The sequence below is a fragment of the Muscardinus avellanarius genome (genome assembly GCF_963383645.1).
Source record: "Muscardinus avellanarius genome assembly, chromosome: 1".
NCBI lineage: Eukaryota > Metazoa > Chordata > Mammalia > Rodentia > Gliridae > Muscardinus > Muscardinus avellanarius.
Window position 1 is genome coordinate 231,026,104 of NC_137786.1, and position 16,181 is coordinate 231,042,284.

General features: G+C 57.2%; 2 protein-coding genes across 4 annotated transcripts; one reads left to right on the top strand and one right to left on the bottom strand.

Annotated features, from left to right (window-relative positions):
• Positions 1–421: 421 nt before the first annotated feature.
• On the top strand, positions 422–13,884 carry FERMT3 (FERM domain containing kindlin 3; the record flags this gene model as incomplete). Its single annotated transcript, XM_080712153.1, has 14 exons — positions 422–581; positions 3,420–3,653; positions 3,785–3,904; positions 3,981–4,149; positions 4,238–4,340; positions 10,225–10,332; positions 10,432–10,566; positions 10,637–10,686; positions 10,759–10,883; positions 10,999–11,105; positions 11,192–11,425; positions 12,046–12,170; positions 13,460–13,601; positions 13,705–13,884. The coding sequence occupies 14 exons, from the start codon at positions 422–424 to the stop codon at positions 13,882–13,884; spliced, it is 1,992 nt and encodes a 663-aa protein (XP_080568279.1).
• A 343-nt stretch (positions 13,885–14,227) lies between these two features.
• Positions 14,228–16,071, bottom strand: TRPT1 (tRNA phosphotransferase 1; the record flags this gene model as incomplete). 3 transcript variants are annotated; one of them, XM_080703830.1, is made up of 7 exons in its annotated part: positions 14,228–14,304; positions 14,409–14,519; positions 14,593–14,649; positions 14,828–15,002; positions 15,080–15,249; positions 15,726–15,807; positions 16,000–16,071. In XM_080703830.1, 7 exons carry the CDS (start codon positions 16,069–16,071, stop codon positions 14,228–14,230), a joined length of 744 nt encoding a protein of 247 aa, XP_080559956.1. The 3 variants fall into 3 exon arrangements, with proteins under 3 accessions (XP_080559956.1, XP_080559955.1, XP_080559957.1); XM_080703829.1 differs by having other exon boundaries at positions 14,409–14,531; XM_080703831.1 differs by lacking the exon at positions 14,409–14,519.
• Between the last annotated feature and the right edge of the window lie 110 nt (positions 16,072–16,181).

Consider the following 16,181-nt stretch of genomic DNA (forward strand, 5'->3'; position numbering starts at 1 on the left):
CCCGGCCTCTGCCTTTCTCTCCACGTGGCAACCGGTGCTTTCCCCTGCCTGAAAGGCGGCGGCAGGCTGGGGTGTGTGGGTTTGAGCGAGGGCCCATTTTCTGAGCCGGCTTCACCCTGCCAGGGTGGGTGGTGGAGTGAGTAGCCCAGCTGTGGCCTAGTAGCGAGGGACTTATCAAGAGCCTCAGTCCTCCCATCTGTAAAACAGGCGTGGGCCTGGCACTAGTCTCATGGGCCCCTCAACTCAAGCACCTATGCCAGTAAGCGGGCCCAAGGCCTGGGGCTGGATGGCCGCCGTGCTGGGCAGCGGCCGGCTTGCTCCTTATCTGCCACCTGCCCAGGGCACCGGGGCTCCTGCTTATGCCTGGCCGCAGCACCTGCCCACCTCGCCTTGCCCACCCTCTGCAGAAGCCGCCGCCACCATGGCAGGGATGAAGACGGCCACCGGGGACTACATCGACTCCTCCTGGGAGCTGCGGGTGTTTGTCGGTGAGGAGGACCCCGAGGCCGAGTCCGTCACCCTCCGGGTCACGGGGGAGTCGCACATCGGCCGGGTGCTCCTGGAGACTGTGGAAAAGATCAGTGAGTGCTCCCTACCCCCACCTGCCCAACTCGGCCCGGGCAGATGCCGTCCCACAGCACTTCCGGGCCATCCCTGCTGCGCAGCTCGCGATAACCCTGTCACGGTGACTCAGGCACCAGCCTAATCGGCTGGTTCCAAAAAAGACATTTCCCCAACTTCCTCCCTCCCACCACTCCTGCTGTCCCTGCACAGTCCCTGAGGAGCAGCTGGCGCCCCATCCACCCACTTCCAAGGGAGAGGGGGCTCCGCCAGGTGGAGGCCAAGGTCACGGTCCTGAGGTCTAGGGGAAGGCAGGCGAGGGGCGCCTGAGCCCCTGGGGCCTGCCCCCCCACTTCCTCCCTGGCGAAGCCCTCCGCTGGTGACAGGCCCAGCCTGGGTGGGAGGCCCTGCCCCCACAGGAAGTTACAGCAGAGCCCTGTGGTATCAGCGTGGGGAGCAGCAGGGACACGGGGCTTCTCATCCTGACCCGAGGATAGGGGATGTCCTTCCTGGCAGGACACCAGGATCACCCCGATAGCCAGGGCCGGGAGGCAGGCCACGAGCATGTACCTAGATCTGAGGTGGTCGTGTCCCCAGAAGCCAGCCTAACACAAGCAGCCCAGGAGGGGTGAGGAGGGGAGCGGTGTGAGTGGACAGTCCCTGGGGTGGCAGTGGGGGAGCTTCCACTGGCAGAGTCCGAGGGGGCACTAAAGCAGAAGCAGGGGCTGGAGGGTGCCAGGGAGGCAGTATCAGACTGAGTTTGAGGCAAGCCAGGTCAGGGGCACCTGGCGATGAGGCTGGCATGGCACGCCGGCACTGCCTCTCGCAGCATGGTGTCCCCTCCCGGGCTTCTTCAGGCTGACTCTCCCCTTCCTGCCCAGCGGAGGGTAGGAGAGGTGCCTGGGGCCTGAGCCAGGAGGGGAGTGTCCCACCCAGGCCGGGCTTCCCAGGGACAGCGCAAGGGATGATTCCTGGCGGCGGTCACGGAAGGGAGTGCGTGGAGGTCACAGTAGAGGCTCTGCTTTGGGGCCTCCAGGCACACCGGGACAGGAGGCTGTGTAGCTCCCACAGGCCTGGAGCTCATCCCGGAGGCGAGGGCAGCCCGAGGTTTTCAGGAGGAGAGGGTCCTGCTCCAGCAGGCCTGTGGCAGAGTACTGCAGCAGCTGGTGTGGATGGACCAGAGGCAGGGAGACCCCGAGGAGGGCATCCATGTTGTCCCAGTGAGGTGGCAAGGCCTTCTGAGGCCAGGCCTGCAGGTGCCGAGGAGGTTGGTTTTGGAAGTGGGGCAGCTAAAAGTCAACACCAAGGCCGGGCGTGGTGGCGCACACTTGTAATCTCAAGCATTACAAGGCTGAGACAGGATCACGGTTTGCAGGCAGCCTGAGCTACTTAGTGAGGCCCTCAACAACTCAGTGAGACCCTGTTTAAAAATAAAAAATTGAGCCAGGCATTGTGGCACACGCTTGTAATCCCAGCATTCAGGAGGCTGAGACCAGAGGATCGCAGTTCAGCCTCAGCTTCTTAGTGAGTCCTCTGCAACTCAGACCCAGTTTCAAAATAAAGAATAAAAAAATAGGACAGGGGGTGTAGCTCGGAGATCGAATGCTCCTGAGTTCCATCTCCAGACCCGCAAAAAAAAAAAAAAAAAAAAGAATAAAAAATAGGGCTGGGGGTATAGCTTGGAGGTAGAATGCCCCTGGATTCCATTCCCAGTACTGCAAAGAGAGAGAGACAGAGACAGAGACAGAGACAGAGAGGAAACCAAGATTCTTAGGACTTTGAGACAGTCCCCGTTACCCAAGTCCCCAGATTGGCATGGAGGAGCTAGGAGGGGGCACCTCTCCCTGGGCGAGTTTAAGCAGAGGGCCTTAAAGCCAGGACTGGGGGTCATTGCGTTTGTAGTCCCAGTGTTGGGACAGGAACGCACCAGGCGAACAGGCGCCTGGGATGAAGGAAGCAGCTGGCCATGCCCTTTTAGCCTGGGGTGCAGGGCGAGTCAGAGCAGAGGTGCCTGCCCCTGGGGCTCCCTGCAGACTTGGTGACTGAAGCCACAGAAGAGGGGAGGTCCCAGGCTGAGCCAGGGGAGGAACAGCAAGAAGAGACAGGAAGGAGAGGATAAGAGCAGAGTCAAGCCGCCTGTGGTAACACAGGCTTGTGATCCCAGCACTCGGGAGGCTGAGACGGAGGATCGCAGTTTGCGGACAGCCTCAGCTACTTAAGCCCTTTGCAACTCAGTGAGACCCTGTTTCAAAATACAGAAATAAAACGTAGGACTGGGGGTGTCGGTTGGAGGTAGAATACCCCTGGGTTTAATCCCCAGTACTGAAAACAAAGAGCAGAATTGGGAGGAAAAGGAGCCCAATGGGCTGAAATGCAGGGGCTGCTAAGATTGAAGCGCCCTTATGTTTTGTTTTTTGTTGTTGTGGTCATGCGGATGGAACCCAGGGGCATTCTACCTCTGAGCTACACCCTCAGCCCTATTTTTTATTCTTTATTTTGAAACAGGGCCTCACTGAGTTGCAAAGGGCCTCACTAAGTGGCTGAGGCTGTCTGTGAACCGTGAGCCTCCTGTCTCAGCCTCCCAAATGCTGGGATTACAAGTGTGTGCCACCACGCCTGTTCCAAAGCACCACGATTCTGTGTGACAACACAATGACTGACCCCAGCAGGCCCAGCCAGGGCCAGCTGGCAGAGCCATTGGGCTGCCACAGTAGAGGCCGACCCTGAGCCACCACGGCGAACGGGCGGAGGGCACCCCAGGCCCCCGGATCCCAGATTGCGCTCAGCTTGGGGAATAGAGGCAGGCAGGCAGGCAGGGCCGGCCCTCCATGGCCGACGCGACCCCCTGTTCCCCGCAGACCGCAAGCAGGACTGGTCCGACCATGCCATCTGGTGGGAGCAGAAGCGACAGTGGCTGCTGCAGACACACTGGACGCTGGACAAGTACGGGATCCTGGCTGACGCCCGCCTCTTCTTTGGGCCGCAGCACCGGCCGGTCATTCTGCGGCTGCCCAATCGACGCGCGCTGCGCCTGCGGGCCAGCTTCTCCAAGCCCCTCTTCCAGGCAGTGGCTGCCATCTGCCGCCTCCTCAGTGAGTCGCCCAGCCTGGCCCGCTGCCCACAAGGGCCCAGCCACCATGGCCTTGCCCTGGCCCTGTCCCCATCTTGCCTGTGTGCTGCTGCCCGCCCCAGAGCCGGGGCTGGAGCTCATGCCCTCCCGCAGGTATCCGGCACCCTGAGGAGCTGTCTTTGCTGCGGACTCCCGAGAAGAAGGAGAAGAAGAAGAAGGAGAAGGAGCCAGAGGAGGAGGTGTATGACCTGACCAAGGTCGTCCTGGCCGGGGGTGAGCACGGGCCAGGGGGCTGGGGCTGGGGCTGGGCGGGGACCGGGGCGAGGTGGCTGAGCCCTGTTGCCTGCAGGGGTAGCTCCGGTGCTGTTCCGCGGGATGCCGGCGCACTTCTCGGACAGTGCCCAGACGGAGGCCTGCTACCACATGCTGAGCCGGCCCCAGCCACCGCCAGACCCACTCCTGCTGCAGCGCCTGCCGCGGCCCAGCTCCCTGGCCGACAAGACCCAGGTCCACAGCAGGTGCCCACGGGGCCGGGCTCCCCCAGGCCTTGCCCCGCTCCCCCCTGCCCTGCACCCCGCACGGCCCTGACCCCCCTCTGCCGCCCAGGTGGCTGGACTCCTCACGGTGCCTCATGCAGCAGGGCATCCAGGCCGGGGACGTGCTCTGGCTGCGCTTCAAGTACTACAGCTTCTTCGACCTGGATCCCAAGGTGGGCCGGGCCGGGAGAAAGGGAGGTCTGGGGTCTGCGAGCTGTGGCTCTGGGCCCCGGGGCTCTGGGATATTAGCGACTTGTAGGGGGTCAGTCCCTCTTTTAGCCCATACCCCCGCACGCGGACTTCACGACGTGACCCTGGGCCCAGGGCTGATGCCAGGGAGAGGGAGCCGCTCGCTGCCCTGGGGTCTCAGGGGCGGAGGCTGGTACAGTAGTGGTGGGTGTGGGGCTCTGTGGCCTGGGGCTGGGGAGGGCTTCCTGGAGGGGGAGCACTGGGTCCTGAGGGACCAGGAGCAGCATGGGAAGAGCCTTGGCAGGCCCCAGTGTCATTTAGTTGCCAAGGGCCTAAGTAGTAGCTGAGGCTGTCCTTGAACCCCCATCCTCCCGTCTCAGCTTCCCAAATGCTGGGATTACAAGCGTGCGCCACCACGTCCGGCTCCAGCTACTCTTGACCTGTGCCCCGTGTCACTGTGAAACTTCCAAACATAGTTATCCACAGCGCCTGCTCCCGGAGTCCTGCCCACTGTCTCAAGCTCTCTGTAGGTGCCCTCAACCCACTCTCCCTCTGGCTCTTTAGCTAAACCTACCTATCCTGAGACAGGAGGATTTCAGGTTCAAGGACAGCCTCAGCAACTTAGTGAGACTCTGTTTCTTTTTTTCTTTTCTTTTCATTTCTTTTTTTTTCCCCCCAGTACTGAGGATGGAACCCAGGGGCATTCTACCTCCTTTCTTTATTTGAAACAAGGTCTCACTAAATGCAGATGGCCTCACTGAGTAGCTGAGGCTATCCAGAAACCAGAATCCCAAGTACTGGGATTATATACATGGGCCACCACACCTGGCTTGAGACTCTGTTTCAAAATTTAAAACAGGTATGGTGGTGCATGCCTGCAATCCCAGTAATTGGGAGGCCAAAACAGGAGGATTGCAGGTTCAAGACTAGCTTCAGCAACCTAGTGAGACCCTGTTTCAGAATGAAAATAATTGTGTGTGTGTGTGTGTGTGTGTGTGTGTGTGTATTTTACTGGGGATTGAATCCAGGGGCATTCTACCTCTGAGCTAAGCACTCAGCCCTATTTTATTTTATTTATTTATTTATTTATTTGTTTATTTATTTATTTATTTTGGTGGTACTGGGGTTCCTGGAAGCTCTTCTACCTTTGGGCTACACTCCCAGACCTATTTTATATTTTTTTTTATTTGGAAACAGGGTCTCTTAAGCCAGTGAGGCTGGCTCCGAACCAGCCCAATCCTCCTGTCTCCACCTCCCAAGTGTGGGGATTACAAGCATGTACCACCACGCCCGGCTTTATTTTTATTTATTTTTTATTTTTTTATATTTTGGCGGTACTGTGGGTGGAACCCAGAGGCTTTCTACCTCCGGGGTCTACTCAAAGACCTATTTTTATATTTTATTTGAAAACAAGGTCTCACTAAGTTGCTGAGAGCCTCACTAAGTAGCTGAGGCTGGCTTCGAACCTGTACGATCCTCCTGTCTCAGCCTCCCAAGCGCTGGGATTACAAGCGTGCACCACCAAGCCCAGCTTTTATTTTTATTTTGAATCAGAGTTTTGCCAGGTCGATGAGAGTCTCACTACTTGCCAAGGCTGTCCTTGATCTTGTGATCTTCCTGTATCAGCCTCCCAAGTACTCGGATTAGAGACTTGTGCTACCACACTCAGCTTAAAAAATCAAAGATAGCCGGGCGTGGTGGCGCACACTTGTAATCCCAGCATTCGGGAGGCTGAGACCTGGAGGATTGCGGTTCGCGGACAGCCTCAGCTACTTAGTGAGGCTCTCTGCAACTCAGTGAGACCCGGTTTCAAAATAAAGAATAAAAAATAGGGCAGGGGGTGTAGCTCAGAGGTCAAATGCCCCTGGGTTCCATCCCCAGGCCCGCAAAAAAAAAAAAAAAAAAAAAAAAAATTCAAAGATAATTTTTAAAAGGGCAAGAGTAAGCCGGGCGTGGTGGTGCACACTTGTAATCCCAGCATTTGGGAGGCTGAGCCCAGAAGATCATAGTTTGCGGACAGCCTCAAGCTACTTAGCGAGGCCTTTCACAACTCAGTGAGACTGTTTCAAAAATAAAAAGACTAAGCTGGGCGTGGTGGTGTATGCTTGTAATTCCAGCATTCAAGAGGCTGAGACAGAAGGATCACGGTTCACGCACAGCCTCAGCTACTTAGTGAGGTGCTTTGCAACTCAGTGAGGCCCTGTTTCAAAATAAAGAATAGGGAAAAAAATAGGGCGGGGGGTGTAGCTCAGAGGTAGAATACCCCTGGGTTCAATCCCCAGTACTGAAAATAAACAAACAAACAAATAGGCTAAAGAAAAAAAAAGTAGGGCTGGGGGTACAGCTCAGAGGTACAATGCCCCTGGGTTCCACCCGCAAGACTGCAAAAATACATATATTTTTTTAGTTAATGTAAGTCGTATGAAAGAGTTAAATAGTTCCAGCAAGTCTGTAACAACAAGAATTCTCTGTCCTCCTCTTTACCCCAGTTTTCTGATCTCTAGAGAGTATAGATTTTAACTCTGTTTTTAAATATTACTATTTACTTATGACCTTCTATTTTTATTTATTTGTATTATTTATTTTTTTTATTTTTGAGACAAGGTCTCACTGTGTTGCCCAGACTGGCCTTGAATTCTTGGGCTCAAGCGATCCTCCTGCCCGAGCCTCCCTGGCAGCTGGGACCACGGCATGAGCTGCCTGTTTCTCGATTCTGTGCTTTACACACGATCTGTTGACTATACAGAAGGTGCTTGCTCAGCCACCTTACCCCCGCGTCGCACACCCATTCCTGTATCTTTATGATCAAGTAGTGTTTATGGTCTTTGGTTAAAACAACTTGACGATGGCTGTAAATAGTAACACATATAAATAGTGTTCTTAGCAAAACCCAGAATAGCTATGCTTATATTTCCTTTCATGGTCAAATTTATTTGGAGTTCATAATTGTACTTTCTCTCTCTCTCTTGTGTATGTGTTTGTATATATATGTATATGTGTATATAAACATGCATACATATGCATATACAGTATAACACGTGTATGTGTGTGTACATATATACGTACATATATATATATATATATACACACACACACACACACACACACACACACATACACACTTACTCAGACGTACACAGTTACTTTTTTTTTATGGTTCTTGGAATTGAATCCAGGGTTTTTTGCTTGTTTTTGGTGGTAGTGGGGATGGAACCCAGGGCCATTCTACCTCTGAGCTACACCCCCAGCCCTATTTTTTTTTTTTTATTCTTTGTTTTGTTTTTGTTTTTGTTGGTACTGGGGGTGGAACCCAGAGGCTTTCTACCTCTGGGCTATCCTCCCAGACCTTTTTTTTATATATATATTTTGTTTGGAAACAGGGTCTCACTAAGTTGCTGAGAGCCTCACTAAGTAGCTGAGGCTGGCTTCGAACCCATGCGATCCTCCTGTCTCAGCCTCCCAAGTGCGGGGATTACAAGCGTGTGCCACCACAGCCGGCTTTATTCTTTATTTTGAAAACAGAGTCTCACTGAGTTGCAAAGGGCCTCACTAAGTAGCTGGGGCTGTCTGCAAACCCGAATCCTCCCGTCTCAGCCTCTCAAATGCTGGGATTACAAGTGTGCACCACCACACCGGGCTAGCATCCCAATTATTTCTTATTTTGAAACTGGTTCTCGCCAAGTTGTTGAGGGTCTTGCTAAATTGCTGAGACTGGCCTTGAGCCTGTGATATTCCTATCTCAGCCTCCTGTGTACTGGGATTACAGGCATGTACCACTGTACCTGAAAAGAACACATATTTCAATAGTTTCCTCTGAAGGGCACCTAAGACATAAGCACTTTGAAATACTGTACATCTACAAGGTCATAATCTACCCCTGCTAGCATGATAGTTTGCCTAGGTATAGAATTCTAGTTAGATGTAATCCCAGCATTTGGGAGGCTGAGACAGGAGGATGATGGTTAATGGATTACCTCAGGCCCTTTGCAACTCAGTGAGACCCTGTTTCAAAAAATAAAGAATAAGCCGGGCGTGGTGGTGCATGCTTGTAATCCCAGCACAAGGTTCACACAGGTTCGAAGCCAGCCTCAGCTACTTAGTGAGGTTCTCAGCAACTTAGTGAAACCCTGTTTCCAAATAAAATAGAAAATAGGTCTGGGAGTGTAGCCCGGAGATAGAAAGACTCTGGGTTAAGACTATACTTTTAGGGATCTTTTTTTGTTTGTGTGTGTGTGTGTGGTGCTGGGGATGAAACCCCAGAGGCTTTTACCTTCGGGCTATACTCCCAGACCTATTTTGTATTTTATTTGGAAACAAGGTCTAAGTTGCTGAGAGCCTCACTAAGTAGCTGAGGCTGGCTTCGAACATAAGCAATCTTCCTGTCTCAGTCTCCCAAGTACTGGGATTACAAGCGTGCGCCACTACACCTGGCTTCAGGGATCATTTCTATAGTATGTTACTAGAAACCCTCTGGGTTCTACCCCAGCACCAAAAAAAAAAAAAAAAAAAAAAAAAAATCCAGGCATGGTAAATAAATAAAATAAAATGAAATAAAAATAGGGCCGGGCATGGTGGTGCACTCTTGTAATCCCCGCACTTGGGAGGAGGAGACAGGAGGATCACACAGGTTCGAAACCAGCCTCGCTGGCTTAAAAGACCCTGTTTCCAAAAATAAAGTATAAAATAGGTCTGGGAGTGTAGCCCGGACATAGAAGGGTTTCCAGGAAACCCTTCCACAAAAAAAAAAAAAAAAAAAAAAAAAAAAAATAGGGCTGGGGGTGTAGCTCGGAGGTAGAATGCCCCTGGGGGTTCCATCTCTAGTATCACCAAAAAAACCAAAAATGGTTAAGAGACTTTTTTTCTGCAATTTACCTCAAAGCTATATTCCCAACTCTATTTTTTATTCTTTATTTGTGGTACTGGGGGTGGAACCCAGGGTCTTTTTTACCTCTGGGCTATATTCCCAGATCATTTTGTGTGTGTGTGTGTGTGTGTGTGTGTGTGTGTGTGTGTGTGTGTGTGTGTGGTACTGGGGATGGAACCCTTCTACTTCCGGGATACACTCCCAGACCTATTTTTTAAATATTTTATTTGGAAACAGGGTCTCTTAAGCCAGCGCAGCTGGCTTCGAACCTATCGATCCTATCTCCACTTTCCAAGCGCGAGGATTACAAGTGTGCACCACCACGCCCGGCTTTTTTTTTGTTTTATATTTGATTTGGAAACAGGGTCTCACTAAGTTGCCGAGAGCCCCACTAAGTAGCTGAAGCTGTCTTCGAACCTGTGTGATCATCCTGTTTCTGCCTCCCAAGCGCGGGGATTACAAGCGTGTGCCACCACACCCGGCTTTTTATTATTTTGAAACGGGGTCTTACTAAGTGGTGGACTGGCTGAAGTAGCTGAGGCTAGCCTTGAACTTGTGATCCTCCTGTCTCAGCCTTCTAAGTAGATGGGATTAGATGTATTCACTACCACCCTGGCTTTATATTTCTTTCTTCTTTTTTAATGTAGTGCTGGGGATGGAACCCATGGGCATTCTACCTCCAAGCTACACCCCAGCCCTATTTTTTAATTTTTGTTTTGAAACAGGGTCTCGCTAGGTTGATGAGTCTCACTACTTGCTCAGGTTAGCCGTGAACCTGTGATCTGTCTCAGCCTCCCATGTACTGAGTTTATACTCTAGGACGCCTTGACTTATGGCTGGGTGCCTCCTCACTCCTCCTCACCCTCGCTGGCCACGGCAAGCCCAGAGAGCAGAGGTTCATGGGGACACGGGGCGGGGTGGGGTCCGGCTGCAGTGCAGAGGGCAGGGCCACACGTGTGCGGACAGTGGGCATGTGACTGCCTGCCCCCACCCTCCGCGCCCAGACAGACCCCGTGCGGCTGACCCAGCTGTATGAGCAGGCTCGCTGGGACCTGCTGCTGGAGGAGATTGACTGCACCGAGGAGGAGATGATGGTGTTTGCGGCCCTGCAGGTGCTCGGGCCTGGGCTGGGCAGGTGTGGGCCGGGCCCCGGGGGGCATGGCTGCCGGCGGGGCTGCTGCGCTCAGCCCCCACTCTCCACCTGCCCCCAGTACCACATCAACAAACTGTCCCTGAGCGGGGAAGTGGGTGAAGTGGCCGGCACAGACCCGGGGCTGGATGACCTGGACGCAGCCTTGAACAACCTGGAGGTTAAGCTGGAGGGCTCAGCGCCCACGGACGTGCTGGTGAGGCGGCGCTTGCGTCAGGGCCCAGGGTGGGGAGCCGGGCCCCCCTCTCACCCCTGTCCTCCCCCAGGACAGTCTCACCGCCATCCCGGAACTCAAGGACCATCTCCGCATCTTCCGGTGAGCTCAGAGCCCCTCTGGAGAGGGTGGGCGGGGAGGGAGGCGCACTCACCAGCCTGCTCCGCTCCGCAGGCCCCGGAAGCTGACCCTGAAGGGCTACCGCCAGCACTGGGTGGTGTTCAAGGAGACCACGCTGTCCTACTACAAGAGCCAGGACGAAGCCCCGGGGGACCCCATTCAGCAGCTCAACCTCAAGGGTGAGGGAGCAAGGGGGCTCCCAACCTCAGTTTCCCAGGGATGCACTCGGTCCCGAGTGTCCGGGCAGGGCCGGCTCTCCCAGGACCTCGCGGCCCACCCCATCCTCTCCCGCAGGCTGCGAGGTGGTCCCCGATGTCAACGTCTCTAGCCAGAAGTTCTGCATTAAACTCCTGGTGCCCTCCCCCGAGGGCATGAGTGAGATCTATCTCCGGTGCCAGGATGTGAGTGCGACGGCCGGGGCTGGCACCATCGGGTCAGGGGGCCACAGCGTGGCCAGCCCCTCATGGCTGGCCCTGTCCCCTCCCAGGAGCAGCAGTATGCCCACTGGATGGCCGGCTGCCGGCTGGCCTCCAAGGGCCGCACCATGGCGGACAGCAGCTACAGCAGCGAGGTGCAGGCCATCCTGGCCTTCCTCAGCCTACAGCGGGCTGGCGGCGGGGGCTCGGGCAGCCAGCCCCAGGGCCCCGAAGCCTCTGCCGAGAGCCTCAACCCCTACGGCCTCGTCGCCCCCCGCTTCCAGCGAAAGTTCAAGGCCAAGCAGGTGCCGGGGCCATGGCGGGTGGGAAGGACGTCGGATGCACCTGACTGCCCCCGACCCCTGGGTCTCCACGGAGCCGTCCTCCCGGTGCCCCCAAGAGCCCTGATCTCCACGGAGCCGTCCTCCTGGTGCCCCCGAGACCCCTGGGTCTCCACGGAGCCGTCCTCCCGGTGCCCCCGAGAGCCCTGGGTCTCCACGGAGCCGTCCTCCCGGTGCCCACAACCCCTGGGTCTCCACAGAGCCGTCCTCCCGGTGCCCCCGACCACTGGGTCTCCACAGAGCCGTCCTCCCGGTGCCCCCGACCCTGGGTTTCCACGGAGCCATCCTCCCGGTGCCCCCAAGACCCCTGGGCCTCCACGGAGCCGTCCTCCCGGTGTCCTTGAGACCCCTGTCTCCACCGAGCCGTCCTCCTGGTGTCCCGAGACCCCTGTCTCCACCGAGCCATCCTCCTGGTGTTCCCGAGACCCCTCGGAGGGTCCGAGTCCCATGCCCTTGTCCACCTCAGGGTGGCGCCCTGCCCCTTCCCCAGGCTCAGCATCCCGTCTCCCGCTGGGGACAGGCAGGGGGCCTCAGGGACTGGGGAGAGGCAGCCCTAGCGACCCCTCACCAGCATCACCCCACAGCTCACGCCCAGGATCCTGGAAGCCCACCAGAACGTGGCCCAGCTCTCGCTGCCCGAGGCCCAGCTACGCTTCATCCAGGCCTGGCAGTCCTTGCCTGACTTCGGCATCTCCTACGTCATCGTCAGGTGCGGCCCAGCCCTCGCCTGCAGCCTGCTGCGTCCAGGCACCTCCCCTGCGGGGGCACCTGTGTACCTGCCAGTCCGGGCTCCCAAGCACATACGAGACAGAGCTCTGGCCAGCAAGCCAGGAGAGCTGGTGCCCGCCCAGCTCAGCCGCAGGCCGCCCTCCCAGCCGCAGCTGTCCCGCAGGGCAGGGCTGGGTGGAGCAGTGCAGGGCGCCGCCCCTCTGTGGTTAGTCGTTTTCCGAGCCTGTGAACTTAGGAGCGCGGCAGTGATGATGGTGATGATGATGGCACCAACGAAGGCCGTGACTTAAAGGCGTAGGCGAAATAACGGCGTGGTGGCGTGCGCCTGTGAGCCCAGTACTTGGGAAGCTGAGACAGGAGGACCATAGGGTCAAGACCACACTCAGAAAGTAGTGAGGCTCTCAGCAACCTACAAGACCCTGTCTCAAAATAAAAACCAGGTTGAGTGTGGTGGTGCACGCTTGTAATCCCAGCGCTTAGGCGTGGTGGTGCACGCTTGTAATCCCAGCGCTTGGGAGGCTGAGCCAGGAGGATTGCGCAGGTTTGAAGCCAGCCTTAGTGAGGCTCTCAGCAACTTAGTGAGACTCTGTTTCCAAATAGGTCTGAGAGTGTAGCCCAGAGGTAGAAAAGCCCCTGGGTTCCACCCCCAGTACCAGAAAAAAACAACAAAAAAATGGTGTGGTATCATATGCCCATAGTCCCAATACTTGGGAGTTTCAGACAGGAGGATTGCAGGTTGTTAGCCAATTTCAGCAACTTGGTGAGGCTCTCCACAACTTAGTGAGACCCTGTTTCAAAATAAAGAATAAGCCGGGCGTGGTGGCGCACGCTTATATTCCCGGCATTTGGGAGGCTGAGACAGGAGGATGGCAGTTCACGGACAGCCTCAGCTACTTACTGAGGTCCTCTGCAACTCAGTGAGACCCTGTTTCAAAATAAAGAATAAAAAATAGGGCTGGAGGTGTAGCTCAGAGGTGGAATGCCCCTGGGTTCCAGCCCCAGTACCGCAAAATCAATCAATCAGTAAAGTGCTGAGGGTGTAGCTAGGAGGTAAAATGCCCATGTTCTATCCTAAGTACCAAAAAGTAAAATACAAAAGATTCATATCAACTAACCCCTTCTCCCGGGCGAGAGCTGGTTGCGCTGGGAGGCACAGCCGGTGAGCCGCAGAGGCCTGCGCGCGGCTCTGCCCCCCACCCTGGCCATGCTGCCGGATGGGCCTGGGGCGGGCAGCTGCAGGCCCTGCTCACGGTCTTTCCTCCGGACCAGGTTCAAGGGCAGCAGGAAGGACGAGATCCTGGGCATTGCCAACAACCGGCTGATCCGCATCGACCTGGCTGTGGGCGACGTGGTCAAGACCTGGCGCTTCAGCAACATGCGCCAGTGGAACGTCAACTGGGACATCCGGCAGGTGGGCCGGGGCGCGGGCGGCCAGGGGCATCGGCGGCGGCCAGCGCGGTGGGCGGAGGCCGCTCCCGCGCCCTCCCCAGCGGCCCCTGCCTGCCCTCCTGCAGGTGGCCATCGAGTTCGACGAGCACATCAACGTGGCCTTCAGCTGCGTGTCCGCCAGCTGCCGCGTCGTGCACGAGTACATCGGAGGCTACATCTTCCTGTCCACCCGGGAGCGAGCGCGCGGGGAGGAGCTGGACGAGGACCTCTTCCTGCAGCTCACGGGGGGCCATGAGGCCTTCTGAGCACCCGACCGCGCCTACCCTGCTCAGCACCTGCCCCTGCTGCTCCTGGGGGCTCACCGCCCGCCTCCTGGCTGCACCGCGCTGGGCACACGTTCACCTGCTGTCACCTGCAGACCGAGGCCCTGGCTGGGCCAGCGCTGGGCCACCCAGGCGAGGGGCGGTGGGCACGGAGCTCATCAGAGCCTCTCTCCCCCTCGTCCGCGTGGCCCAGGCCAATACCCCTGACCTACACCCCTGCGCACGCGAGGAAGACCGGATGTTAGCTAAAAGATGGGAATCCTGGTTTCAAACTGGAGTTTCTTTCTTGTTTACCTTTTTTATAAATAAATATTTTATTGCTGGATCATCCTTCTTCCTCTGGGGCTGTGGGGGCCACTCTGACCTCGGTCTCTTTATCACCAGTCAAGGAGAGAGGCTTTCCTGAAATAGAGATGAGCTGCTTGGAGAGAGGGGAGACCTACGTCCGCTGGGGCTGCGGGCTGGGAGGGGGTGAGGGCAGGGTGCACGAGGCGTGGGGTCCTCACGGCTAGGACGCAGCTGCAGGGCCTCCAGGAAGTACTTAGGAGGCAGGAAGCCATCGGCGTTCCCTGGAGTCAGGATCACCCCATTGGCAGAGCGGAGGAAGGAAATTCCATCTGGAGACAGAGCTGGAGATGTGGCCCGGCCCCTGCACAGGGCCGAGGTGGCCCCTGATGCACCCGCGCTCACCTGCCAGGGCCAGGGGGCCGTTGATGAACACAGCCACTTCACAGTTTGGACGCATGCCTGCAGAGACAGCAAAAGCTGGAGCCGGGCTCCTGGGCCGCCGTCGGTCCGCCGGGACAGGCGGAGGGCTGAGCTGGGGTGGGTGCTGCTCCAGGTGCGGGGCAGGCGTGGACCTGGGGCGTCGTGAACACGAGGGAGCCTGGGAGGACAGAGAAGAGGGACAGGCGGGGGCACTGACCGCTGATGACGCCAGGGTCCCCGGGCAGTCCTGGGGCTAAGTGAATGTGTGTCCTTCCCTGGCATGACAGGCCCTTGAGCCGGATGGACGGCCAGTGCTTCCAGAATGTACCATGCACCAGCCTCAGGGGAAGGGCCTGCGGCGTCTCCAGGGGCATCAACTCCAACTCAGGCACCTGGAGGGGTGGTTGGACAGTGAGGCCCTTTCCATGGAAAGGGGCCCCCGTTCTCCCTCCTGTCCCCTGGTACCCACCTGCAGGGAGTGGCCTTGATTGGCCCGGATGAGGAGGCCGGTGCCCGGATCTCCTGGCCGCAAGGTGAACCGCTGCTTCTCGTTGGCGGCCACCACCCGCCGCACATCTTCAGCCGAGAAGCTGCGGAACTGGGGCAGCTGCAGGAGGGGGCCCAGAGGCACGAAGCCATCTGAGGGGAGAGGGGTGCTCGGGAGCCGGTCCTGCCCTGGGAGTGGGGCAGCCGGGACAAAGGCTGGGCCTAGTGCTCACCCAGCTCCACCTGTGCAACCTCCCCTTTCTGGGCCTCAGGTGCCTTCACTTAATGGGAAGAGGATCTGCGTCGTCGGGGAGGGTCACACAGATAACAGGCTTCGTGCCTGGCCTGGGGGGCGCGCGGTAAATCAGCTGCCTCAATACCTCCCGGCACCCACCGTGAGGATAAGTGTTATTGGGCCACCTGGCTGGAAGGGACATAGCTAAGCCTGGCTCAGCCAGAGGCTCCTCTCCCAGTGGACTTGATGGGGCTCTGACCCATCTTTTCTGTCCATGGGAAGGTTGCGTGCTCCGCATCCCGGTGGAGGTGCCCCGGTGGAGGGGACACAGACAAGCTCGCGTTGCTCTCTGGGCTTCAGCCCCCCTCCCCTAGCCTCCAGGACCCTCACTTACCAGCCCCCATGGGAAGTCCCAGCTTCAGGGCCCCATGGCGCAGGGCGTAGGACAGAGCCTTGGACAGCTGCACGTCTGGGTCCTGAAAGAGCCCAGTAGTGGTCGGGGTCTCCTTAGTGACCTTGCCCTGAGGACCACCCTGAACCCTGGGTGACCCGCTACAGAGGCAGGCCAGAAGACCCTGTGGTCTCCGGGACCCATGGGTGCCCACCCCACCAGGAGCCAGTATTTCCTCCCCATCCTCCCACTTTGGGGGTGAGGAAGAGGGACGCACCTGTTCCCGAGGTCTGTGAGCCCTTTTACCCATGGGTCCTGCTGCCTCCTGTCTCCTTCCGGGGCGGTTCATGGCCAAGATGTGCGGGGAGCCGCGACGGCGTCAAGACTGCCCTAAGGGCCCTGCCATGCCCCCACTCCACTGAGAAGGCCACAAAGGCTCGGACGTGAGAGCCGGGAGGC